Source organism: Episyrphus balteatus, chromosome 4 (assembly GCF_945859705.1).
Source record: "Episyrphus balteatus chromosome 4, idEpiBalt1.1, whole genome shotgun sequence".
Classification (NCBI taxonomy): Eukaryota; Metazoa; Arthropoda; class Insecta; order Diptera; family Syrphidae; genus Episyrphus; species Episyrphus balteatus.
In genome coordinates this window covers 78,302,659-78,323,979 of record NC_079137.1, presented here as the reverse complement: position 1 = coordinate 78,323,979, position 21,321 = coordinate 78,302,659, and the positions used below count along the sequence as shown (strand labels likewise).

Sequence of the window (21,321 nt, the reverse complement as noted above, 5' to 3'; positions counted from 1 at the left end):
GGGCAAATATTTGACACCTTCGTGCACATATGTCTCATTGATATCGAATGTCCTTCGTCGTCCTCGCACACATATGCTTATAATGGCAAGTCAAATTCTTTGATTAATAATCCTTTTCCTTATCGGCTGGAGCGTAGTGTTTTGACAGTTTCCTCAGACAGTCGAGAAAGGACATTTTTTTCGAGGGTCAATTCAATTGCCACGTTACTCTGGACAGGACAACGACAATACAACGAAAAGGATAATCTCAAATGTCCACATAAATATTTGAATTTGCCTCTGCTTAGCTTTAAGCAGTCACTGGAACGAATACACACACAAAATTTTAGTCGCACTGGCCAAAAGGACATTGGGGACTGTGGCACACTCGCAATGGCAATGGCAATGGAAAATAAAACGAGCAAGGATTTAATGTGGTGTGGGGACTTTGTATTATTATATGCTTCTTCTTCTTCTTCATCGTGCAATGTATATGTAAGTTCTTAATTAAATTACTGTAGAAGAGGGGCTTTTGAATATTGTGTTGTAGAGACAAGGACTACTCTTGACCATGTTTCCCGGGAGGACGTTTATGTTTTAGTTATATCTGAAGGACAATTGTGATTTTATTTTGATTTTTTTTTTTTCTGTTTTCTTGTTTTGTTTTGTGATTTTGTTTGTTTTATGTTTTAGTGTTGTCCTTTTGTGTCGTTTTATTTGTATGCATTGTATTTTTTGAAAGGAGTTAGGGGGTAGAGATTTTTGTTTGGATTTTATTAGGGCAGTGAATTTATAGTTCCCCCAATCCCTTAAGGAAGTTGACACTTTTGTAACAACACTGTTTAAATGCAAGTTGGATGTATGTATAAGAGGGCTTGACCGAAAAGTTACATACAACAAGAAGAGGCTTTTGTATTGTTAGATTGTTGTGTTCAAGTTGAAGGGATAGAGTAATGATTTAATTTTTGATAGGGAACATCCTTTTAAAAGAAGTTTTTTTTTTGTTGTTGTTCAAGAGTTTAAAAAACTTACAGGACTCTCAAATGGAATAACTTAAACATTTTGAAGAAAACTTAAGACAGTTTAAGATTTTGAGAATTTAAAAAATAAACTTCAGTTATAAGGAGGAGATATCAATCAGGTACAAAATTATAAATTTAACTTTAATCAACGACGAATAAACACGATTGCTATTAAATTCAACAAGACGAAAATCAAGTGATTTTTTTTGATTGTTGTGAAAATTCTGCTATCGAAATCGATAAAGATACACAATCTTCGACCAAATTTCGGCTAAAATTTGTGACCAATTTGGACTTAAATTTTTCTGAAATCAAATTTCACTGAAATCTGGATTAAATTTACTGATTTCTACCGAAATTCTTTTGAAATTTTACATTTTCGGCTGAAATCTGGCAAAGATGTATAATTTTTGAACTAAAATAATGAACTTATAAATCTAATTGAGATTTGCGATCATAGATGGGAAATCTGTTTAAATTAACCAGTTTTCACTAAAATTCACAGAAATCTGATATTTGGCTTGAAAATCTTAAGTTTGGTCCATTTTTATAAGATTCAATATTGAAAATAGTCTGATATTTTCAAATTTCGACTGAAATTTGGCAAAAAACTAGAAGCTCTGGTGGATATTGGGCTGAGATTTAGAAGTTTTGACTACAATTCTATTGATTTTTTTAGTTCTCACTGAAATTCAGGTAAGATTTACCAATTTTGACAAGTATTCGATGTAATTTACTCATTTCATTTTTAATTTATTAATGAAATTTGGCAAATATTCATTGGTTTTGACTTTGGTTCAGCTAAAAATTTGCCAGATCTGACTTAATTTGAGCTGTAATTCACCAGATCCTACTGAAATTTTGCTTGAATTTAAAACTTCTGAAGAAAGTTTGTCTGAGTTGAACATTATTATCGATTAAAATTGGGCTGAAATTTGACAGTTTTGACTAGAAATAATTTAAGATATACCAGTTTCAGATAAATTAAGGCTGAAATTTGGCAGCTATGATTTAAAATCGGGTGAAATTTTGCGGAGAATTGGTACATTTCATTTGAATTTATTTATTTTATCCACCAGTGTTGACTAAAACTTGGTTATAATTTACAAATTTTGACTGAAATATAGCTAAGAATTCTGAATTAGGACTCAAATCTGGCTGAGTTTCATTGGTTTCGATTAAAATTTTGGTGAAATTTAACACTTTTGGCTAAATATCGGCGAAGATCTACGAGTTTCAACAAAATTTTGAATACTTTTCCGAGAGCCCTGATCTTTAGGGTAGAAGTTTTTACCTCACTAACGCTATAAATGGACTTCCAAGTAGGGTTTTGGTTAATATCAATGTTTGAAATCGGGTTCAAAAAGTAATTTTTATTTTTAAATGGCGCCCAACATGGGTCCCTAACTAACACTTATTTCAAATAAAATAAACTAATTTATACCGTTTATTTCTTTTTAGCAAAATCAACGTTTGTTCTGAAATTGAGTTACTAATAGGCAACGTTAAATGGCGCCCAACATGAACCCTTTAGTTAAAATTGCTTACCACGTATGGCATACCTATTTTGTTCAGTTTTAATGATTTAATTTATTTTACTAAATTAAAACAAATGTTTGATATTTGTTCAAACTAAACTGGCGCCCAACATGAAGCTATAGAAATATTTGTTTCATTGAATTTCTTAAAATACTCGTCGGGTTTTTAAATTTCTTGTCTCAAGATAAAAATGAACCAGAAAAAAGGCCCAAATATGCCCAAGGATCCAATTCTAAAATTTTGTCAAAAAGAATTAATAGTCCCTAAGCAAGTAACCAGCTCTTCTAACACAAATAAACAATTAAATGACCCAAATCCATCTTTACGGAAATAATTTATTCCCTTCCTCATCATTACCCAAAATGATTCCACGTTAAAAAGTCAACAAGAAGAAGAGTAAATTTCTTCTTGTTGACAAAATTGTCAATGAAAAACTCATAACAACATGTCATTGTCTCATTTTATTCCAAACGAGAGAGACAGTTAACCATCAAATCTTCCGTCATAGTCATCAAATAAAAAACACACACAAAAATATAAATTCGCCATCCAAAATGAAGAGAAAGACAGATACTTAACCGAAAAACAGCCTGTGAAATCGCTTAAAGGCCTTTTTATTCCGTTTGGAGAGAAACACGCAAAGTCTCATGTCTCTAAATCCAGCATCATCACTAACATCCAACACAAGAAATTCATGCTCATAATGCACCTTCACCTAAAATACCATATCTACCCCCCTCTCATTCGCACATCCAAAACACTATAAACACCAAAAACCCCCAACCCCTTTTATACTCATACTCATCCTCTCTCATTTTGTAAAGCCCCAGTTTATTATCCCATTCCGGCTTCTGCTGCTTCTACTCCACCCATATTCTCTCAAAATATCACCTCTTGGAATTTTCTAATTACACCATAAAGTTATGTTACTATTAAAACGAATTTATGCCCTGGGCTATAACTTTTGCGGGAAAACTTCCACCGTGTATATAGAAGAAGAAGACGCAGAGAGACAACCCCACCAAGCTAAAGGAGCGAGCACACAGCAAACCAAAGAACATAAACCGACGACCGTTCCAAAGGACGAGAGGAGACGAAGTAGTAACGCTTTCGAAGATTTACGACGATTAATGACACTTAATCCTTGGGATGAACGCTTTGCTATAGCTCGAAGGGAATGAGGAGGGGGAGAAGAGACTTAAGAACCCCCCTCAACCTCTCTGGGAAGCTATATAAACTCGACCAAATATTTGTTCACATTAAAACATAAACAGAGACCATTTATTTGTGTGTTAGTGTGACTATAATGTACTCACCTCTTTGCACTAGGAATGCGTTATCCCGTTCCAGGACCAAATCAGTTTCGTTTAATGTTGCGTCTTCGGCGGCGGTAACACTGGAAATGGTGATATTGTCCGAGTTGCGTGCCAATTGTGTTGGATTATAGTCGTAGGGATTAGGTCCTATTCCGTTACCGGTTGTTGTTGTTATAATCGGTCCAGTCGACTTGTAATGATGTTGAAATGAGGCGGCCGATGAGGGCCGATGTTGTTGTGGCGGTGTATAAGGATTGTTGTAAATATTACGACCGCCAGTTAAATTGTTTGTCGTTTGCGGATGTTGTTGTTGTTGTTGTTGTTGGAGTTGTTGTTGAAGTTGTTGCTGAGATTGGTAAGTAATGGTGTTGGCAGCAGTAACAGCAGTCGGCTTGTCAATATTTGTAATTGGACTTAGTCCATTAAGTGCGTAGTGACGGGATTTACCTATAAAAATAAATAAGAAAAAGAAGATGAAGAAGGACATTTTTAGTATTATTATGGTGATGGGTTGTATAAATGAAAGGAATTATTATTTTTCTTCAAGATGTTTTCAGGACGGGAAACAGTTATTTTTGTTTATGACAGTATTTAACCCTTATTTACATATTTTTGGGGGATCATAAAATTGATATTATTTCACCAAATTAGAGCGAACTTTTTGGTTAAATAAGCTGATTGAGTAATATTTTTTGTTTGGAAATTAAGTTTAATAAAAATAACTTGGAGATATAAAATAAGTTAATGGGTGGCTTTTTTTGAAGTAAAGTTTTTATTGAGAAGGATTTTGATCGGGAATGATATAATCAATTCAGAAGTGGGATGTTAGAAGTTTATTGGTTTATAAACGGAGAATTAGTTTGAGTAGTAGAGGAGTTAATTGTCAAATTATCACTGATATTTTGATGACATTTTTATGCGATGATGAAGACTAAAAATGAAATGGAAGCGTTTTAATCATTTCAAACTTATATAAAAGAAAGTTAAACTAGAAAATATAAACATGAGCCTATTGCACTTAAAAATTACATCAGTCACATTAAGTTTCTTCTTAAGTACCTACCTCGGAAGATCATATAGGACATTTAACTGATGAGTTCTAGAGCCGTGGAAGTTGTCAATTTAAAACAGTCTATTTATGAAACTCACTTAAGCTTGCTTGCAGAGTTAAAACTTTAGTAGAATCACCAACCAGAACTTTACTACTATAAAGGCCCTAACTACTAATTCTGAGTTATAGAGGGAAACATTAAATCGCTAACCACAATTTGAATAATGAAATTAAATAAAAATTTTAAAAATATTTGGAATTTTCTGGGTTCTTTGAAGACCTATAGGCTAAAAAAAATAAATCAGAATAAATCATAAACAATTCCCATTGTTTAAGAAAATAAGAAAATATAAGAAAATATTAAAAATATAAAAAAAAAAATAAAAATCTGATACAAAAATGGTTTTCTTATTTTACAATTTACTCAAAAACTAGAAGTCGTAGAGACATGTAGTTTTCAGTGTTTGATAGGAAATTTATTAGAGCAATGTTTTGTATCACTCAATTTTGCTCCCAATTCACAGTCTTGGCAATATTATTATTCAATGTGTTTTTTTTTAAATTTTTTTTCCTAATTTTAACTTTAAAATTGGATATTTCAAAAACGATTAATTTAAATATTTTGATTTAAAATTTAAAATTAAGTGTACAACTTAAGCTTTTAAAAAAAGTATCACTTATAACTGTAAGTGTTACCGTTGTTTTTAAATATTTTTTTTGGATTTTAAGTCATTTTTTAGAAAGTTGCATCTTTCCACTCACCTAACTAGGACTTATACTGGTCAGAACCGACTGTAATTGCACAGTTCCTCTTAAAATCGCTTAGACAAACACATATATAAATTTCGAATTTACAGAATAAAGTTTCGTTTAATGCATGTAAACTGCACACCTTTAAGTTAGTCTGGCAGGCACTTGTGCACCTCAAAAAAGTCTGGCAATTTTTTTTTTGATCTTCTCGATGGGTAAACTAAATTCTATAAAAATTTCAGCCTTACAAGAGCAACTTTTTTTTAAAATTTTTTTTTACACTTTCAAGGTCATATATATATATGATGTGCACCGCTGAGGTCTGCCAGACCAAAATATTTTTACTTAGCGTGCTAAAAATGACCACAGTAAGAATTTTCAGCCTTACAAGAGCTACCTTATTCAAATGTGCCACTAGCTCTTGGACTATTCCCGAACTCGGCTTGCTCGTAATTTATTTTTCTTTTCATTTTTATCATATTCACCTCTTTTTTAAATGGGTTTTATTCTACTGTGAATTTTTTGGTTTCAAAAATGATCGACCCTGGCTAAAGGCTTTTAAATGAAAAAAAAAAAAAAAAAATCACAAGCAGCTTGTGAGAAAGTCCAAAATAAAAAAAAAAAAATTTCTATGATAGGAACCGTTAATAAATTATCTTAAAAAAAACGCTTTTCCACCAAAAGCTAGGTCTTGCCTAAAAAGCAATAGATAGTTAAATTTTTAACAAAAATCTTTTGAGTCGTTGTTGAGAGAATTAAAAAATTCAAAATTAATAGATACACAATAAATTTGTTAACAGGTACTAAAAAAAAAGTAACGTCTATATTTTTGTAATAAAACTAATTTATGTTATTTTAAATGCCTTTAAAATTCCAGAACGTATTTTAATGTGTTTAAAAACGTGTTTAGACAATAAACATCAACAGTTATATTTTCAATAATCTTATTTACAACTTGGTATTGCCTCCTTAAGCGCATATTGCAACTTCTCAACTCTTCTTCCACTGCAGTTTTCGTCTGATCAAGATTGCATCCCAAGCCATTTCATTGAATTTATTGTGTGTTTAGAAAAAAAAATGTTACGCATACACCACAGTGACCTTTTTTTTCTGCTTTGAAAATTGATACAGAATTTGTTGCTACTCTAACAAAAATAAAGAACAGTATAAAAACTTCTGTTTTCATATGAATTTACAATCATTCATTACATAGTTCTACACAAAATGAAATGAAGACTTCTGGCTAGCATACTTTTTTTGTAGACTTTTATTTTCGTTTCGTTTTCTCATTTCAAAAACTAAACATATTGACCCAAAATAATGTGTGTATATTTTGATAATTATAGTATTTTAATCTTAGGCCTTGTTTTCCTACCGTACAACATTCACTATTCAAGCTTACTTATTAAGCTCTTTTTACGTAAAATATATCTAAGACTTGAAAAATTAAGTTTATATAGCATATTATTGTTATTGATTGTGTTTTTTATATGATTCGCTTCAAAAAAATTACTCTTCATGAAATGTAACAACCCTTACCTCGTTACTCTTTTGCAATTTTATTTAAGTATGTGTTTCATAAAAAAAACCTTTAAAATTAAGGCGGAAGGAAAAAATCTGAACAGAACTCATAGAGGAAGGAATACCTAGAGACGCGACTTCGGTTGGTTTTTCTCTTCCACCCTACAAGCTACAATGAGAGGAAAAACTCCACAGTGCTTATATGTGGTAGTTTTCCCGTGCATTTTAAATGGCACCAACACATTCAACTGTGGAGTTGAGCTCAAAACAATTAAAATCAATTTAAGTGCTCAGTAGGAAATAAATTCATAAAAAAATAATATAATAAATTCAAAACACGAACCTTTTTTTTTATTTCTGTACATATTTATTGAAAGGTGGGTGTCTGGAGTGAGCTATTTGAGCTATTCAAGTTCATGTACAAACCAAAATCATGTTTAAATTCAAAATTTGTGAGGACATCTACTGGTGAAAGGAAGGTATTAAACGAATTGTACTTTTCACACGTATTCACAGATAGGAAAGCAAGAGAAAAATAAGAGAGATTATCTGAAATTAAATTTGCGGGTGTTTTAGGTAAGGGGGGTACGAGTCGGCTCTCTAGGTATTCCTTCCTCTATGACAGAACTCATGCACATCTGCCATTTTCTCAATTAACGAATCCTTTTCAGTCTTCTTCATTCGTTTTCAAAATAAATTTGAATAAAATTTTACCAAAATCAACCACATCCTTCACCCCCTTCTCTTCTGTTACCCCCAAGTGAAAGAAAAATGCAGATTGCAGAAAGAGTTCCAGCTCTAGGGTCCATAGAATTGGTTTCGCACCAAAAACTAGAACTCCTTCCGTCCTCCCCCAAACCCCCTTCATTTATCAGACCCAAGGGTTTGTTGCGCATTTTATACAGTTTCACCACAACAAAAAATAAAGATACTTATTTCTAGCCATGATTGTATTTAAAATACAAGCTACATCCTGTGTCTGTCTAGGCTATATGGGCTGATGACTTCGTCGTAGTCGCGCCCCGGCTAGTGTTTTGCAGAGTTTGGCACTCGCTTTTCACATCAAGGACTCTTTCATGTTTTTGTGCATAAATTTTGGCCCGTTTTTTTTTTTGCTCCACATCACGCTCTCACATTTATACAACAATAACTGTTTGTTGTGATTTTATGTGTTGTTTCACACATCTCATAATCATCAAGCGCATTGTCTGTCTATATGTCTGTCTGTCTATCTGTTTTGTTTGTGTCTGCAATGACTGACTGACTGCTGTTCAAGCTGAATGGCAGAAGCAGAGCATATCCTTGTTCTCTCTCTCGCTCTGATGTGAACGAGTCAGAGTCAGGAAAAACTTATTCAACCCTTTAATTACGAATTGAAATATGGAAATGTTCCAATTAACCAATTTCGTTCTGGCTTTTGTGTGTCTGTCTGTGAGCATGTGTGTTTTGGTACTTTACGAGAGAATATAACGAATATATGCGAACAACAATACAAACAAACCGAATCGAAGTTTTGCATATTTCTTGTGTATGTGTGTGTGATGGCTGATGGGTGTCAGTGGGAGTCCTTAGGTGGGGGTGGATGTTGATAGAGAAATATTATGTGGAGCAGGATCAGCGAAATGATGAAAGCCAAGGAATATAAGTGTCCAGGGTTGAAAGGGTGTTGTTTGCCTTTTTGTTTATTCTTTGTTTTATTTTAAATTTTTTGTTTTGTTTCGAGGAAAGAATTACAAAAAACAAAACAACATAAAAAAACTTGAAGGATGCCAAATGATAATAATATGACGACGAGACGAGAGGTTATGACAGAGAATATTTCAATTTGAAAATTTTAAGGACCTTCAATTGTCAAAAAAGATTGTTTTTTTTTTTTTTTTGTTTGCTGATATATTTTTGTGTGTGTAAAAGAGTGTTAGTGTTAGCACAGGCTAATGAGGTGACAATTTGTGCACAGTGTGGTTTTATTATTTTTTTGTTTGTTCCCTGCAGGATTGTTGACAACTCTTTCCCTGGATTTCGAGAGACAAACCAGACACATTTTATGATGGTGCTTGCTTAATGATGGGTAAATATTTGAGGTTTTGAATTAATTGTAGGTACGTAACCGTACCTTTAACGTAGCTATAGAGATTTTTTTTTTTTTTTTTTTGTGAAAAAAGTTTTTAATTTATCCGACAGTTTGTTTAATTGAAAATGAAGTAGGTAGATAGAAGTATGGATACCTTTTTTGTTTATGGATGTTTGTTTTCATGATAGAATGTGTGAGTTATGGATATTTAAGAAGCCATTTTTCATGAAAAGGGAACTTTTTTATTATGAAAATAGTATTTGTAAGAGGGAAGAACTAAGTATAAAATGCTAATTGCAAGTTACAAGTTGTATGTAAGTTACAAGTGGAAAGTGATAACAGTTTATAAATTAAAAATAATAATTAATGATAAGTGATAAGTGATTAGTGATAAGTGATTAGTAATTATTGATAAGTAATTGCTTTTAAGGGTTAACAATTGGTGATAAGTTAGTGTAGATTATTCAGCCATTCGAACAAAACAAAGGGGATTAACACTGTAGTCCAAGTATAGAAGAAAGATATAAAATATTTTGCAAAGTAGTTTTGATCGACAAAAAAGCTATTGAAAATAACTCTTTGTACTAAATAATTCACACTGAGTTAAGTTTAATAGTAATATAAGAAGCCGCTATACAAACGACAAAATCATCATTCGATGGAGATCATTCCAGTAGATCATTCAATCGTGATCATATTGACAAGAAACAACTCCAGAAGTTAAACTCGCAGCTAAGCTAAGCGAAGGAATGGAATAATAAATTATTAGACTTCCACCCACCAGCCTTAAGTTGTCTAATAATCTAACCGACAATTTTACCATAGCAATCCGTGATTTTTACCGGTGTAATCTGTGATTTTTACCGGAGTAATCCGTGATTTTTTATCTAGGGTTGCCCTCCGGGATTTTTACAAGAGTATTTCGTGATTTTTACCGGGGCAACACCGTGATTTTTACCCTAGTATTCCGTGATTTTTACAGGGGGCAACTCGGTGATTTTTAACGGATTAGATAATCCATGATTTTTTACCGGGGCAACTCCGTGATTTTTACCGGAGTAATTCGTGATTTTTTCCGGAGAAATCCGTGATTTTTACCGGAGTGATTCCGTGATTTTTTACCTAGGGCAACTCCGGGATTTTTACAAGAGTATTTCGTGATTTTTACCGGGGCAACACCGTGATTTTTACCGGAGTATTCCGTGATTTTTTACCGGGGGCAACTCGGTGATTTTTACCATATTAGATAATCCATGATTTTTTACCGGGGGCAACTCCGTGATTTTTACCGGAGTAATTCGTGATTTTTTCCGGAGAAATCCGTGATTTTTACCGGAGTAATCCGTGATTTTTTACCTAGGGCAACTCCGGGATTTTTACAAGAGTATTTCGTGATTTTTACCGGGGCAACACCGTGATTTTTACCGGAGTATTCCGTAATTTTTTACCGGGGGCAACTCGGTGATTTTTACCGGATTAGATAATCCATGATTTTTTACCGGGGGCAACTCCGTGATTTTTACCGGAGTAATTCGTGATTTTTACCGGAGTAATCCGTGATTTTTACCGGAGTAATCCGTGATTTTTTACCTAGGGCAACTCCGGGATTTTTACAAGAGTATTTCGTGATTTTTACCGGGGCAACACCGTCATTTTTACCGGAGTATTCCGTGATTTTTTACCGGGGGCAACTCGGTGATTTTTACCGGATTAGATAATCCATGATTTTTTACCGAGGGCAACTCCGTGATTTTTACCGGAGTAATTCGTGATTTTTACTGGAGTAATCCGTGATTTTTACCGAAGTAATCCGTGATTTTTACTAGGGGCAACCCCGTGGTTTTTACCTTAGCAATTCCAGATTTTTAGCGGAGTAATCCGTGATTTTTCCCGGAGTAATCCGTGATTTTTAACGGAGTATTCCGAGATTTATTTGCAAACCAAAACCCTTCCATACCCAAGAGGTCGAAAGAAGTCGACTAGAAGAAATCATCAGGAAGTACCACGACGAAGAAGAGCCGTCAAGCAAAGGATTATTGATAAAAAGGAGCTAAATAAATAAAAGAGTCGGAACTAGACCATAATTGTTAAATTGTTGTTAGTTTAACTGAGATTTAAGAGTTGAATAAAGTAAAACCTTTTGATTAAAGTTACGTGCTTACTTGGAATCTTGGTATCTTGGAATCCGGCGAGCGAAACCTCAGCCTTTGACAACAAAGCACATCACAAAATGAAGACTAATTTTTTAAAAGAATAATTTTAATGTGAGCACTGAACCATTCCATCTACGAAAACCCACTAAAAAAAGACTTTAACTTAAAAAAAAAAAGAAAAATTAGTACAAAAGCCCGTATCTAAAATAACAAATAAAAACTACTTTTTCTCTGTTCTATCAAGTTTAATATCCTTGCAATAACTTGCTTGCACTAGATAAATTTGTGTGTATCCAAGTTGAAGGACCAAAATTTAATTTCTATTACTTCATTCCAATCGATTTGCACGAAACTTAAAGTTAAAAATAAATTCTTGTCTGAACTTTTCTCAGTCAAGGTCCTCGAACCCTAACATACTCGTATACCCTCCAGGACACGTTTTTATTTATTTTTATATTGAATTTTTTTTTGCATTAAATTGCACTAGCACAGTCAAAACAAATCTTCAATGAACACTTAAAAAATTTTACTACACATCCAAGCTTCTCTCCAAAAATTGACCAATTAACATCAGCCATCAATTTCGAATTTCATTTTGATCCGAAGCCAAAAAAGCTTCAGGGATTCATTCACAAAAAAATCAAAAAAAAAAAACCTCACATTCACTATCAGAGTAAAACGAAAAAGGACTAAAAACAGTTAAAAAAAATCGAATAAAAATCCTTAAAGTAATTTCCAATAACCTAGCGTGCTTGTATCCTGTGGTCATTCATCTAGCCAAGCCTACAAAAAAAAAAAAAAAAAAAAAAACCAGAGTAAAATCAAGCCCGTTTTCGTTCTGGCTGTGTGCAGCAGCAGCAGTTCGATCAGCAATTTCCACTCCAATTTGATTGCATCGGCTTTTCTCATTGTGCATTGAAAAGTTAATCCATGTCCTTTGTTCGCCATGGTATATCTCTTCCTTGTTCGTTTTTTTGTCCTTTTTTTTGTTTTGTTGGCATTCCTACTAAAGGCTCGAGTCGAGCTCTCTATCTCAGATTTTTTTCTGTCGTCTCTTTCTTTGTTTTTTTTTTTTTGTTCGAAATAGCCCTTCGTTTTTGGAAAAAACTATCATGACCCAACTAAAGAGGATTATCACCGCTACCAGAGAGATGCAAAGCGCACTCTAAGGACATTCATAACAAAACAACGAGACACAACAACAGAAAAATAACAACAACAAAAAACACAACATAGTATGGTTGCTATGCAAATTGGTTTCGAATGTTTGTGGTTTTATGTGCGGGATGTTGTGGTTTTTATATCCTTTTTACTCTATCCTGGATAGTGGCATTTTTACAAAACCATCAAGATAAGCGAAAATCCATCCGGATATCATAAACGATGGATCGGAACCAAAAACGAACGAAGGAAACAAGGACGAAAAAACAAACCGCACACACATTCAAAGAGCGCGCCTAATCCTGCGATTAATTAAAAACGATGTCATTCGGTAAAACGGTTTTGTTTGTTTAATTTTTTTTTCTATTTTTGAAAATTTTGAACAGAAAACAGGAGGCAGGATCGATGTCACTTTCTGATTTATATCCCACCCTTCTATGATTTTTTTTTTTTTTTGATCGAAATGTCATTTAATATTATTTTTTGTGGTTTCCATTCCTAACAATCTAACATCAACAAAAAAAAAATTGAAAACAAAAAAAAAGGACGAAATGTGATGTTAGAATATTTCGCGAGATTTAAATCTCCTGCAGGATAATGGATATCATAGATTTCAACATCACATACATTATAGACAAACTACACCCTCTTTTAGAGTCACAATATCCTTAAATGGAACAGATGTCCTTGCATTTTGGAAAATTCAAAATTGAAAGTGCCATCGTGCTACTTAATTCGCTGATGTTGCCGCCACCGCTGCCGAAGGAGGATTTGTCGCTTCCAAGGATTCGCCATTGACATTGCGACATTGAATGATGTACATAGCTGGTGGCGGTCGGTCGTAGTTGGTATAGTGTGCGGTTATGTTGGTGAGCCTAATGTGTCCTTTTTGGTCTTCTAGCAGGTCCTGTGACATGACAGTGCGATAATGAATCACTATCCCCTGAGGGATGGTGCAATGGCAGCAGGGACGACATTATCGAATAGATGAAATCTCTGCTGATGCTTCTACGCGGACTTTTTCAGAAAGGAAAGGATATTAAAAAGGATATGTCACGTGGTTTTGTTATCGAGTGGGTTTTTAGTGTGTTTTCTTTTCAAAATAAAAAAAAAAAACACAGAAGAAGATAATGAAATGAAAGGATGTGTCAACAAAATGTTGACATAATTAGACCGAAGAAGAATCCTTTGAGGGCACATTTTCTTCATCTGTCAGATAGTTTAAGAGAGAGAGAGAGAGAAGAAGAGGGAGAAATAAGTAAAGTAATTGAAATTTATATTCATTTATCCTTTTGACTATCTGCCATACAGATGACATCCTTTTATTCTGCACCAATTGACATTAGGGCGATGTTTTATATACAATTTTGTGTAGGTAGGAATATAACCCATCACTACCTTTCATAATCTTGAAAGGAATCCTTTGGACAAGAAATAGCCGCATTATGATAATGAAATACGATGGTAATCCTTTGAAAGTATTATTTTTTTTTTTTGCTCGTTCTCATCCTTGAATACGCATATCCTGCGTAAATTCGTCTTATAACCTCCCTCATCCCAAATATTTTCTCAGAAGTCTGAAACCTGTTCATGTGATAAACAGGACACTTGGGGATACTACTTTCTCTACCCCAAAAAAAATATTCTGAATTTTTCCCCATCAACTTGCAGCGATTCGACCAAATTGGGCCTGTTTCCGGGCCCCAAAGGACGAAAGGATAACCCAAGAAAATGTCGCAAATTGAGCTATTCCCAGATTTTTATTACCCTTGTATCGATTCGTTGTATCCTGGTTTATTTTTTTATATTGAAATCCTTTTAACCCTTCATAAGCTGGGGGATATCCTTTTTTTTACTTCTTCTTCATTCATCGTGTCGTTGCTCCCCTCTTTCGTGGTGTTTATTCAAGGGCACGCCGACTGTTTTCTTTTTGGAAAAATTTAAAAATGGTGGCAGCTGAAGATGGCACCATCTTATTACATTGTTGCCGCATGTTGTTGTTGACTGAGTGTTGTTGTTATTTGACTTTTTAGCCTTTCAGCTGGTAGGAGGTGGAGATTGGGGAAGGGGGGGCATTAACTCCCCATGGGTAATTCTAGAGATGGAAAAGTGTCGCACAAATGAAGTGATTTCGGGTCTATTATCATACTAAATACGGGGCGGTAACGATTCCGGCTTTGACTTTGGTCCTTTTTTTAAGTTTTCCTTTTTTGTTATTTTTTTTTACTTTTCATCTTTATTTTTTATATGTATACGAGTAGGATTGAAACCAGGCACACGACAACGCCAACGGTCTAAAAGGAAAAAAAAAAGCGTCATCTTGAAAGGCCGTTAAAAAGGCTATTTCCATCCATTCTTTTGGAAGACGATTGCTTTTCGTCTTGTTTTTTGAGCTTCTACTATCTTTCTGTGTATGTTTGGCTTTAATATTATGTCCTTTTTTTTTTTTTTTTTGTTGATAATGTTTTCATTTTGTATTCAGAGGATATTGTTGGAAATTTTGTTTTGGTACCTAATACACGACAGGCCGAGTGTATTCTAAACATTTTTAGCAAATGGATTTTATTACAAAGACTTTTCAAATGATTTTCGGATTATTTTTACTTTTCTTTTTTATATTGCTAACAATTTAGTGAATTGATTTCAAAGTATGCGACAGTTCATTTTTTGTTAGACGTGCGTAAGTTTTGAAATAGGATTTTAAAAAACTGGGGAACCACATGGGGATTTAATAGGAGGCTTGCGAAGACAGTTATTTGAGAAAGTTTTGATGTAGGGACTCTTTAATAGGCTAGGAGGCATATAAGGGTCAAAATATTTAGCAGTTTTTTGTCAGAAATAAAATAAATACAAGGTTTTATTGGTTTGAAATTGGTTAAGAATTGATTCTATTAGAATCTCAAAATTCAAGAAAACAAAAATGCTAAGAATTTAAAAGCTTTAAAATATGCATTTTTAAAAGCAGAAAAATTTTAAGTTACCACTTTCAAAAGTGGTTAGTTTTTAACCTTGCATGCTAAAATTGGTTATTAATTAAGCAACAAAATAAGAAAAAGTAAATCCATGATTTGTCTAAAACCGTTTTCAAGCTCAGATTAGAAAAAAGAATTTTTAAAACAAATTTGAAACGCACGTTTTGAAAACATCTCTAACAAAAAGATACAACATAGGAAGAAATGAACTTTGAGTTAATTTTGGGGCTTGTTTTTACCGAAAAACTACCCGGAGTTACAAAATAACCGATTTCTAACCATTTTATGACCGCGGTTATCTAAAGTAATATTATTACTGCGGTTATTTGGCTACTGAATTTTGGAAATTAGTAAAAATTAATTTCATTTGAGTGTAAAATTTATGAAAAAGTCTGCATTTTTGAGCTTTAAAAATTTTTTTGAACTTTAAACCAACAAAATAAGATATTTTTTTAAAAAATTCAAAAGTGGTTTATTTTGAACCACTTTATAAGTTAGTTTTGAACTTGATGAATAGAATTGGTAATAAATTAACTTGAAAAAAAGTTAATTCATGGTAAAAATAAAACGGTTTACAAAACCTGGTTTGATAAATTAAATTTTTAAGCCATTTTTTAGCGCAAGTTTTCAAAATACCCAGAAAAAAAGATACAAAATTACCAGAAATGAACTTTGGGCAGATTTTAAGGTTGTTTTGGCTACTGAAAAACTACCCAAAGTTACAAAATAACCAATTATTTCAAGTTATATTATTACCTCTATAATTTGGTTGAATTTTTTTTCTTGGTTTACGATTATAGAGCTTATTCGATAATTTTCAAAAATGAGTGGAAACTTTAAGTATGACTTTAACAATGACTTCAATGTTTAATGTTAAGCTTTGTCTTAAAACCCTTTAAGTCACACCCATTTTTGGTTTTCTTTTGGTTTAAAAAGAACTGCATAGTTAATGAAGAAACACGTGAAAACCTATAATCAACTACTATATTTAAACCAAAGCTCCATACCCTCCAATTATAATCTAAAAATCTAAACCTTGAACACTAGGTTAGAAAGTTTTCTATAATTTCCTGTTGAACAAACTCAATATCATTATTTTCTTCAGGAAGAAACCTTCGATTACTTTCTGGCCAATTAAAATTACAAAAAAAACAACAAAAATTTATAATTTTACTTTCACTTTTGATTTTTGATATACAAAATTCGAAATAAAGTAATCACTCCCCAAGGATTTTGAAGCCTTCAAGAATTCAACTTTGTTTAAATTCCCAATGAGCATAAGTACTTGAAATCTATATCGAACCGTTTTAATAACTGCTTGGCAGGCGTTCGATATAACAACTTCGATATAACCAAACCTCCTGATGGTGTATACTTGAAAAACTTTCTCCCCAAAAAAAACATACAACTTTTCTGCTTTATCAGCAATTAAAATTTTTTAATTTCATGCATAAATACGGTTGAGTGGGTTTTGAAGGGGCTTGCTTGATGGTTGGTAAGTATAAGGTAAAGGAGCCATGTTTTTCTTTTTGTGGGTTAACAACTATATATACCCCCTCTCAAATGCACAACTATGACAGAAAAAGTGCCACCAAAGACGTCGAAGGACGATTAATCACGAAGAAGCAGAATAATATACCTTGAGGCGGTGAAAATTCAAAAACTTTTGTCATAGTTATTATCGCGTCCACGTTTTCATTATTTTTCGATTTTATTTGATTGTATGTGTGTGTGTGTGTGTGAAATATTAAAAAAACTGATTTTCCAAAAAAAAAAAAACACAAACTGAAACATTGCTTATCGGAATTCAAAATTAAATGAAATTTCTCAAGGATGAAAATGGGGGAAAATAAGGACATTGTCTTGTTTTAATTTGGGGGTTTTATTGGTAGCGAAAAGAGGAGGGAGGTAGAAATGAATTGGTAAAGAAGAAATTTTCCAATTTGTGGTTTTCTTTGAGAAGCAACACACAGAGAAGAAGAACATCATCTGGTATAGTTCCCAGACAAGAAAATAAGAAGAAAAAGTTGCATCCTGTTTTTTTTTTGTTTTTTTTTTTCTCTCAATTCTTTATCCTTGTTAGTCCTTATATATATTTTCCACTGTGCATTTCAATTGTAATTACACGATTGATGAAGATTTAGGTGGAATGGGTGGCTGCTGCTTAACTTTGGAATGGGAATGGAAAATGGGCAGGTAATAAGGACACTCAATTACAAAGGATGAGTTTTTGTTTTTTTAATACACCTTAACTGCGAACACCCAAAGTGGTTTTATCTTTTGAGAATAAAAAATTTCTTTATTTTTCATCACCAGCATGATAAACCACCTGCAACTGGCAACTGAACCTGTTAAATATTCATATTTGTAAATTAAATCATCAGGATAAAACAGGAGTTAGAGGAGGAGGAGAAAGGAAGAAAAGGAGATAAAGCAAAGTGGCAGTGGTGGGAGGTTTTTGCGTTGAGTGGACTTTAAGGAGCTAGCAACTTGGTGGTAATTAAGTTCACTGAATATAAGTGTGATTGCAATTATTATGCAAATGAGGAAGTTGAAGATAACGTCGGTTGTGTCGTCGGTACTGAGCTGCCGTAGTGTGGTGGGAAAAATATTTATGATAATGATGAGGAACGATTGTATTTTATTGATCGGATTGCAATTTTAATATGACAAAGGTGGGGGAATTTTGAACAGGCTTTCAGATATACAATACATTGAGGAAAATTCTTTTAAATTTAAGCAGTTTCATGGAAAAATCGCAAAATTTATAAGAAATTGTTTGTTTTTTCTGATAGTTGTTTTGTTTAGATAGTTGATTAAAGAATTTTTAGAAAAGTTTTTTATACAAAATTTTCAAAAAAAAAAAAATTTGAACTTGTTTCTAAAAATACAAAAATTTGTTTTTAATTTTAACATTGGAGTAAAATGTTTTTTTTTTTTCGAAAAATCCAAAAATATTATGTCCTTAAAAGATATCGGCTTCGGAATGTAAGAACAAATGTTTTGATGCAAATAACTCAGCAACCAACCAATCCTCCTTTTGGTTTTCTGGTATGAATAGATCTAAAAAAGAACTTTCTTTTGATGTCTTTATTTTGTTTTGCTCTGGGACCCCTGCCGGTCAACGTACGCCTCTGCCTCTGCATCCATTTGTCTCTTTAAACTGTTTCATAAATTCAAGCAAGTTGGAATTCTTGTTGTCAAAATTGAAAGTGTTTGAAAAGCTAAACTGTGACTGACTTAAATATTGCAACAATTTTTTTGACGTGATAACGTCTTATAAATCAATGAACCATGCAGCCACCACAAAAAAGTGACGCCATTTTCTCCGTGTCACTCTCGCACTTTCGCAGTGAGGCAAACATTTCAATTCAAAATTAAAAATAAACTATTAGAGATACTAAAACTCTTCTATAGCTTATTTGAAAGATAATAACCTAAAGCTTAATCCAAATGAAGGATTTTTAAAAATTCTGTCATTTAATAGGGTAAACAGGGGTAAAACGGAAAGATGAAATTTGGGCTAAAATCTAAACGCGAAGTTGTAGAGAGTTGATTTTTTTTGTTATAGATAGATGAGATTAATTTAATAATAACTGCATTTAAGAAAAAATTTGAAACTAATCTATAACGTTTTGTTTGAACGTTGTACACGTGTTGGGGCTATGACAAAATGATGATTTTGGGTAGGGAAAATTTTTTTTGCCAGGTGAAAGATGAGTTAAAAAAATTAGGGGTCTAATGCTGATTTTTTTCCAACACTCTGCGTTTCGAAATAAAAATTTTTGAAAAACACCTTGTTTTTTAGGGTTATTTTTGGGTAGTTTTCGATTTTTAGTTTTTTTTGGAGCGTTCAAAAATTTTCAAACTTAAAGGTAATGTAGGTTATGCATACGTGTGCAAAAAATTTGAGTTTTGACTGAATAACGGAAGAAATTAGTTTTAAAAAAACACGTTTTTTGACCGTTTTTAACCGATTTTCATCGTTTCTTATTTTTATCTTTTTTTTTAATAGATACAGGAATAGAGTATATGGAGTAATGATAGACCATGACCACGACTAAATGTGTGCGAAGTTTCAATAATTTTCGTAAACACAATTTTGAGATAACGGTAAAATAATTTAGAATTAGAATTCAACACGTTATAACTTTTGACCAAGAGCAGATAGAAATTTTATTAAACTTTTATGAGCATCCTGATACAATTACCTTTCATTTGGTATATCACACATAACGGTAGACTAACTAAAAGCTACACAATGTTAAATCAAGAAACTTGCGAAAAACCAAAAAACACCAGTAGAGATCTGTTGCCCCCCGAACAGCCACCAGTGTGGGAAGTACCGTAATCTCAGTCTGGAAATTTGACATGGTTGATTTTAAAAAATTGTAACTTCTCTTGTAGGCATCTTTGAAATGAGATTGATACGTCATATGAAAGGTGAAATAATCAGCTTTCACATGGTATAAAATTGTTTATAGGTTGTCAAACAGAAAAATTGATTCCATAGCCTGAGAACATAAAAATAAATGTTTTTTAGCTTTTTTTTAATGAAATTTGATCGAGTTCAAAAAATTCTAGCTCTTTTTGTAGATGTCTCATAGACCTGATCGATATATATATTTTGAGCTAAGACAATAAGCTTTCAGATGGTATTTTTTATAAAAAAAAACAAAAATCATATTTTTTGTAAAAAGCAGGTTTCAGTTGACTAAGATTTATGTGAATAAAAACTTTAGTTTATTAAGTAATAATAAAAGACAATTAAATTTATTATAATACTTGCCAAGTTTACACAAAAAAAAAACACATTTCAAAAATCTATCCATTAAAGCTTTTTCCCAACTAAAAAAATCACCAAAACCCCAAAACTAAGAAAATCCCTATCAACTTTTAAAAATAACGAGTATCTTGGCAAATCTTCAAAACACCTCACTTAGCCACAAAACAATGAGATAAAATACACACAGTCATCATTTTTTCAACCGTGAAAATATTTTCACGAACAAAAAAAAAAGCAAAAGAAAAGAAATCTTCTCGGAAATGCAATCGACAATACAGGCACGGTTGCTAGCATAAGCATCCTTAAAGACCTCAAAACAGTCAACAAAAATAAAAAAGGGGAAAACATAAAACATACAGAAGAGGCCTTGGTTATTTTTTAAACATCCCACAAAATATCCTCTCTATACTCTCTCTACTTTCTTCCGAGTGAGATTGCAAGGAAGGAGAAATTATTACCACCCGACAGCATTACTGCGGCTGGATGCAATTTTCATCATCCGAGTACCGTTTTTATGCTTCCTCTATGCATCATCATCACCGTTTCCGCCGCGTTACCGCCGCCGCTATGCCATTGCCGGCCGTCACTATAGTCGTCGTCATCGTCGTCAAGCCACTCAAGCCTCCTCTCGTCCTTTTCGATGTAATTAATTTTTCGACAATGCACAGGCACAAGACGAAGGAGATGTATAGAGCAAGGCTCTGTTGCTCCAATTGCGTGTTCAAAAAAAAATAACAGAGGCAGGTGTATAGAAACGGCCGCCACCCAGGTGGGTTGTCGAGTCGAACCACAGGTAGGTTTTTAGATTTAAGAGGATGAAGCTTCTATATAGGAAATGATAATAATGCTGCATGTATGACGACGAAGGCGGAAAGTAGACATAGGAAGGTCATGAAGCTGAAGAAATATTTCATAAGTTTAGTGGAAAATATTTAAATTCCCGGGCGTTGTGGTTCACCATCATCTCTGGGAATATCCAAGCCGTCATCGTATAAAGTAC

The 21,321-nt window shown here is 33.1% G+C and overlaps 1 protein-coding gene across 4 annotated transcripts in view; it reads right to left on the bottom strand.

Moving 5' to 3' along the window:
* LOC129917979 (teneurin-m) overlaps nt 1-21,321 on the bottom strand; it is a 666,088-nt gene that overhangs the window by 498,987 nt on the left and 145,780 nt on the right. For all 4 annotated transcript variants that reach the window (XM_055998249.1, XM_055998248.1, XM_055998250.1 and 1 more), the window contains exon 3: nt 3,857-4,303. In XM_055998249.1, coding sequence (XP_055854224.1) covers nt 3,857-4,303 — 447 coding nt within the window. The remainder of the gene's footprint in view (nt 1-3,856; nt 4,304-21,321) is intronic.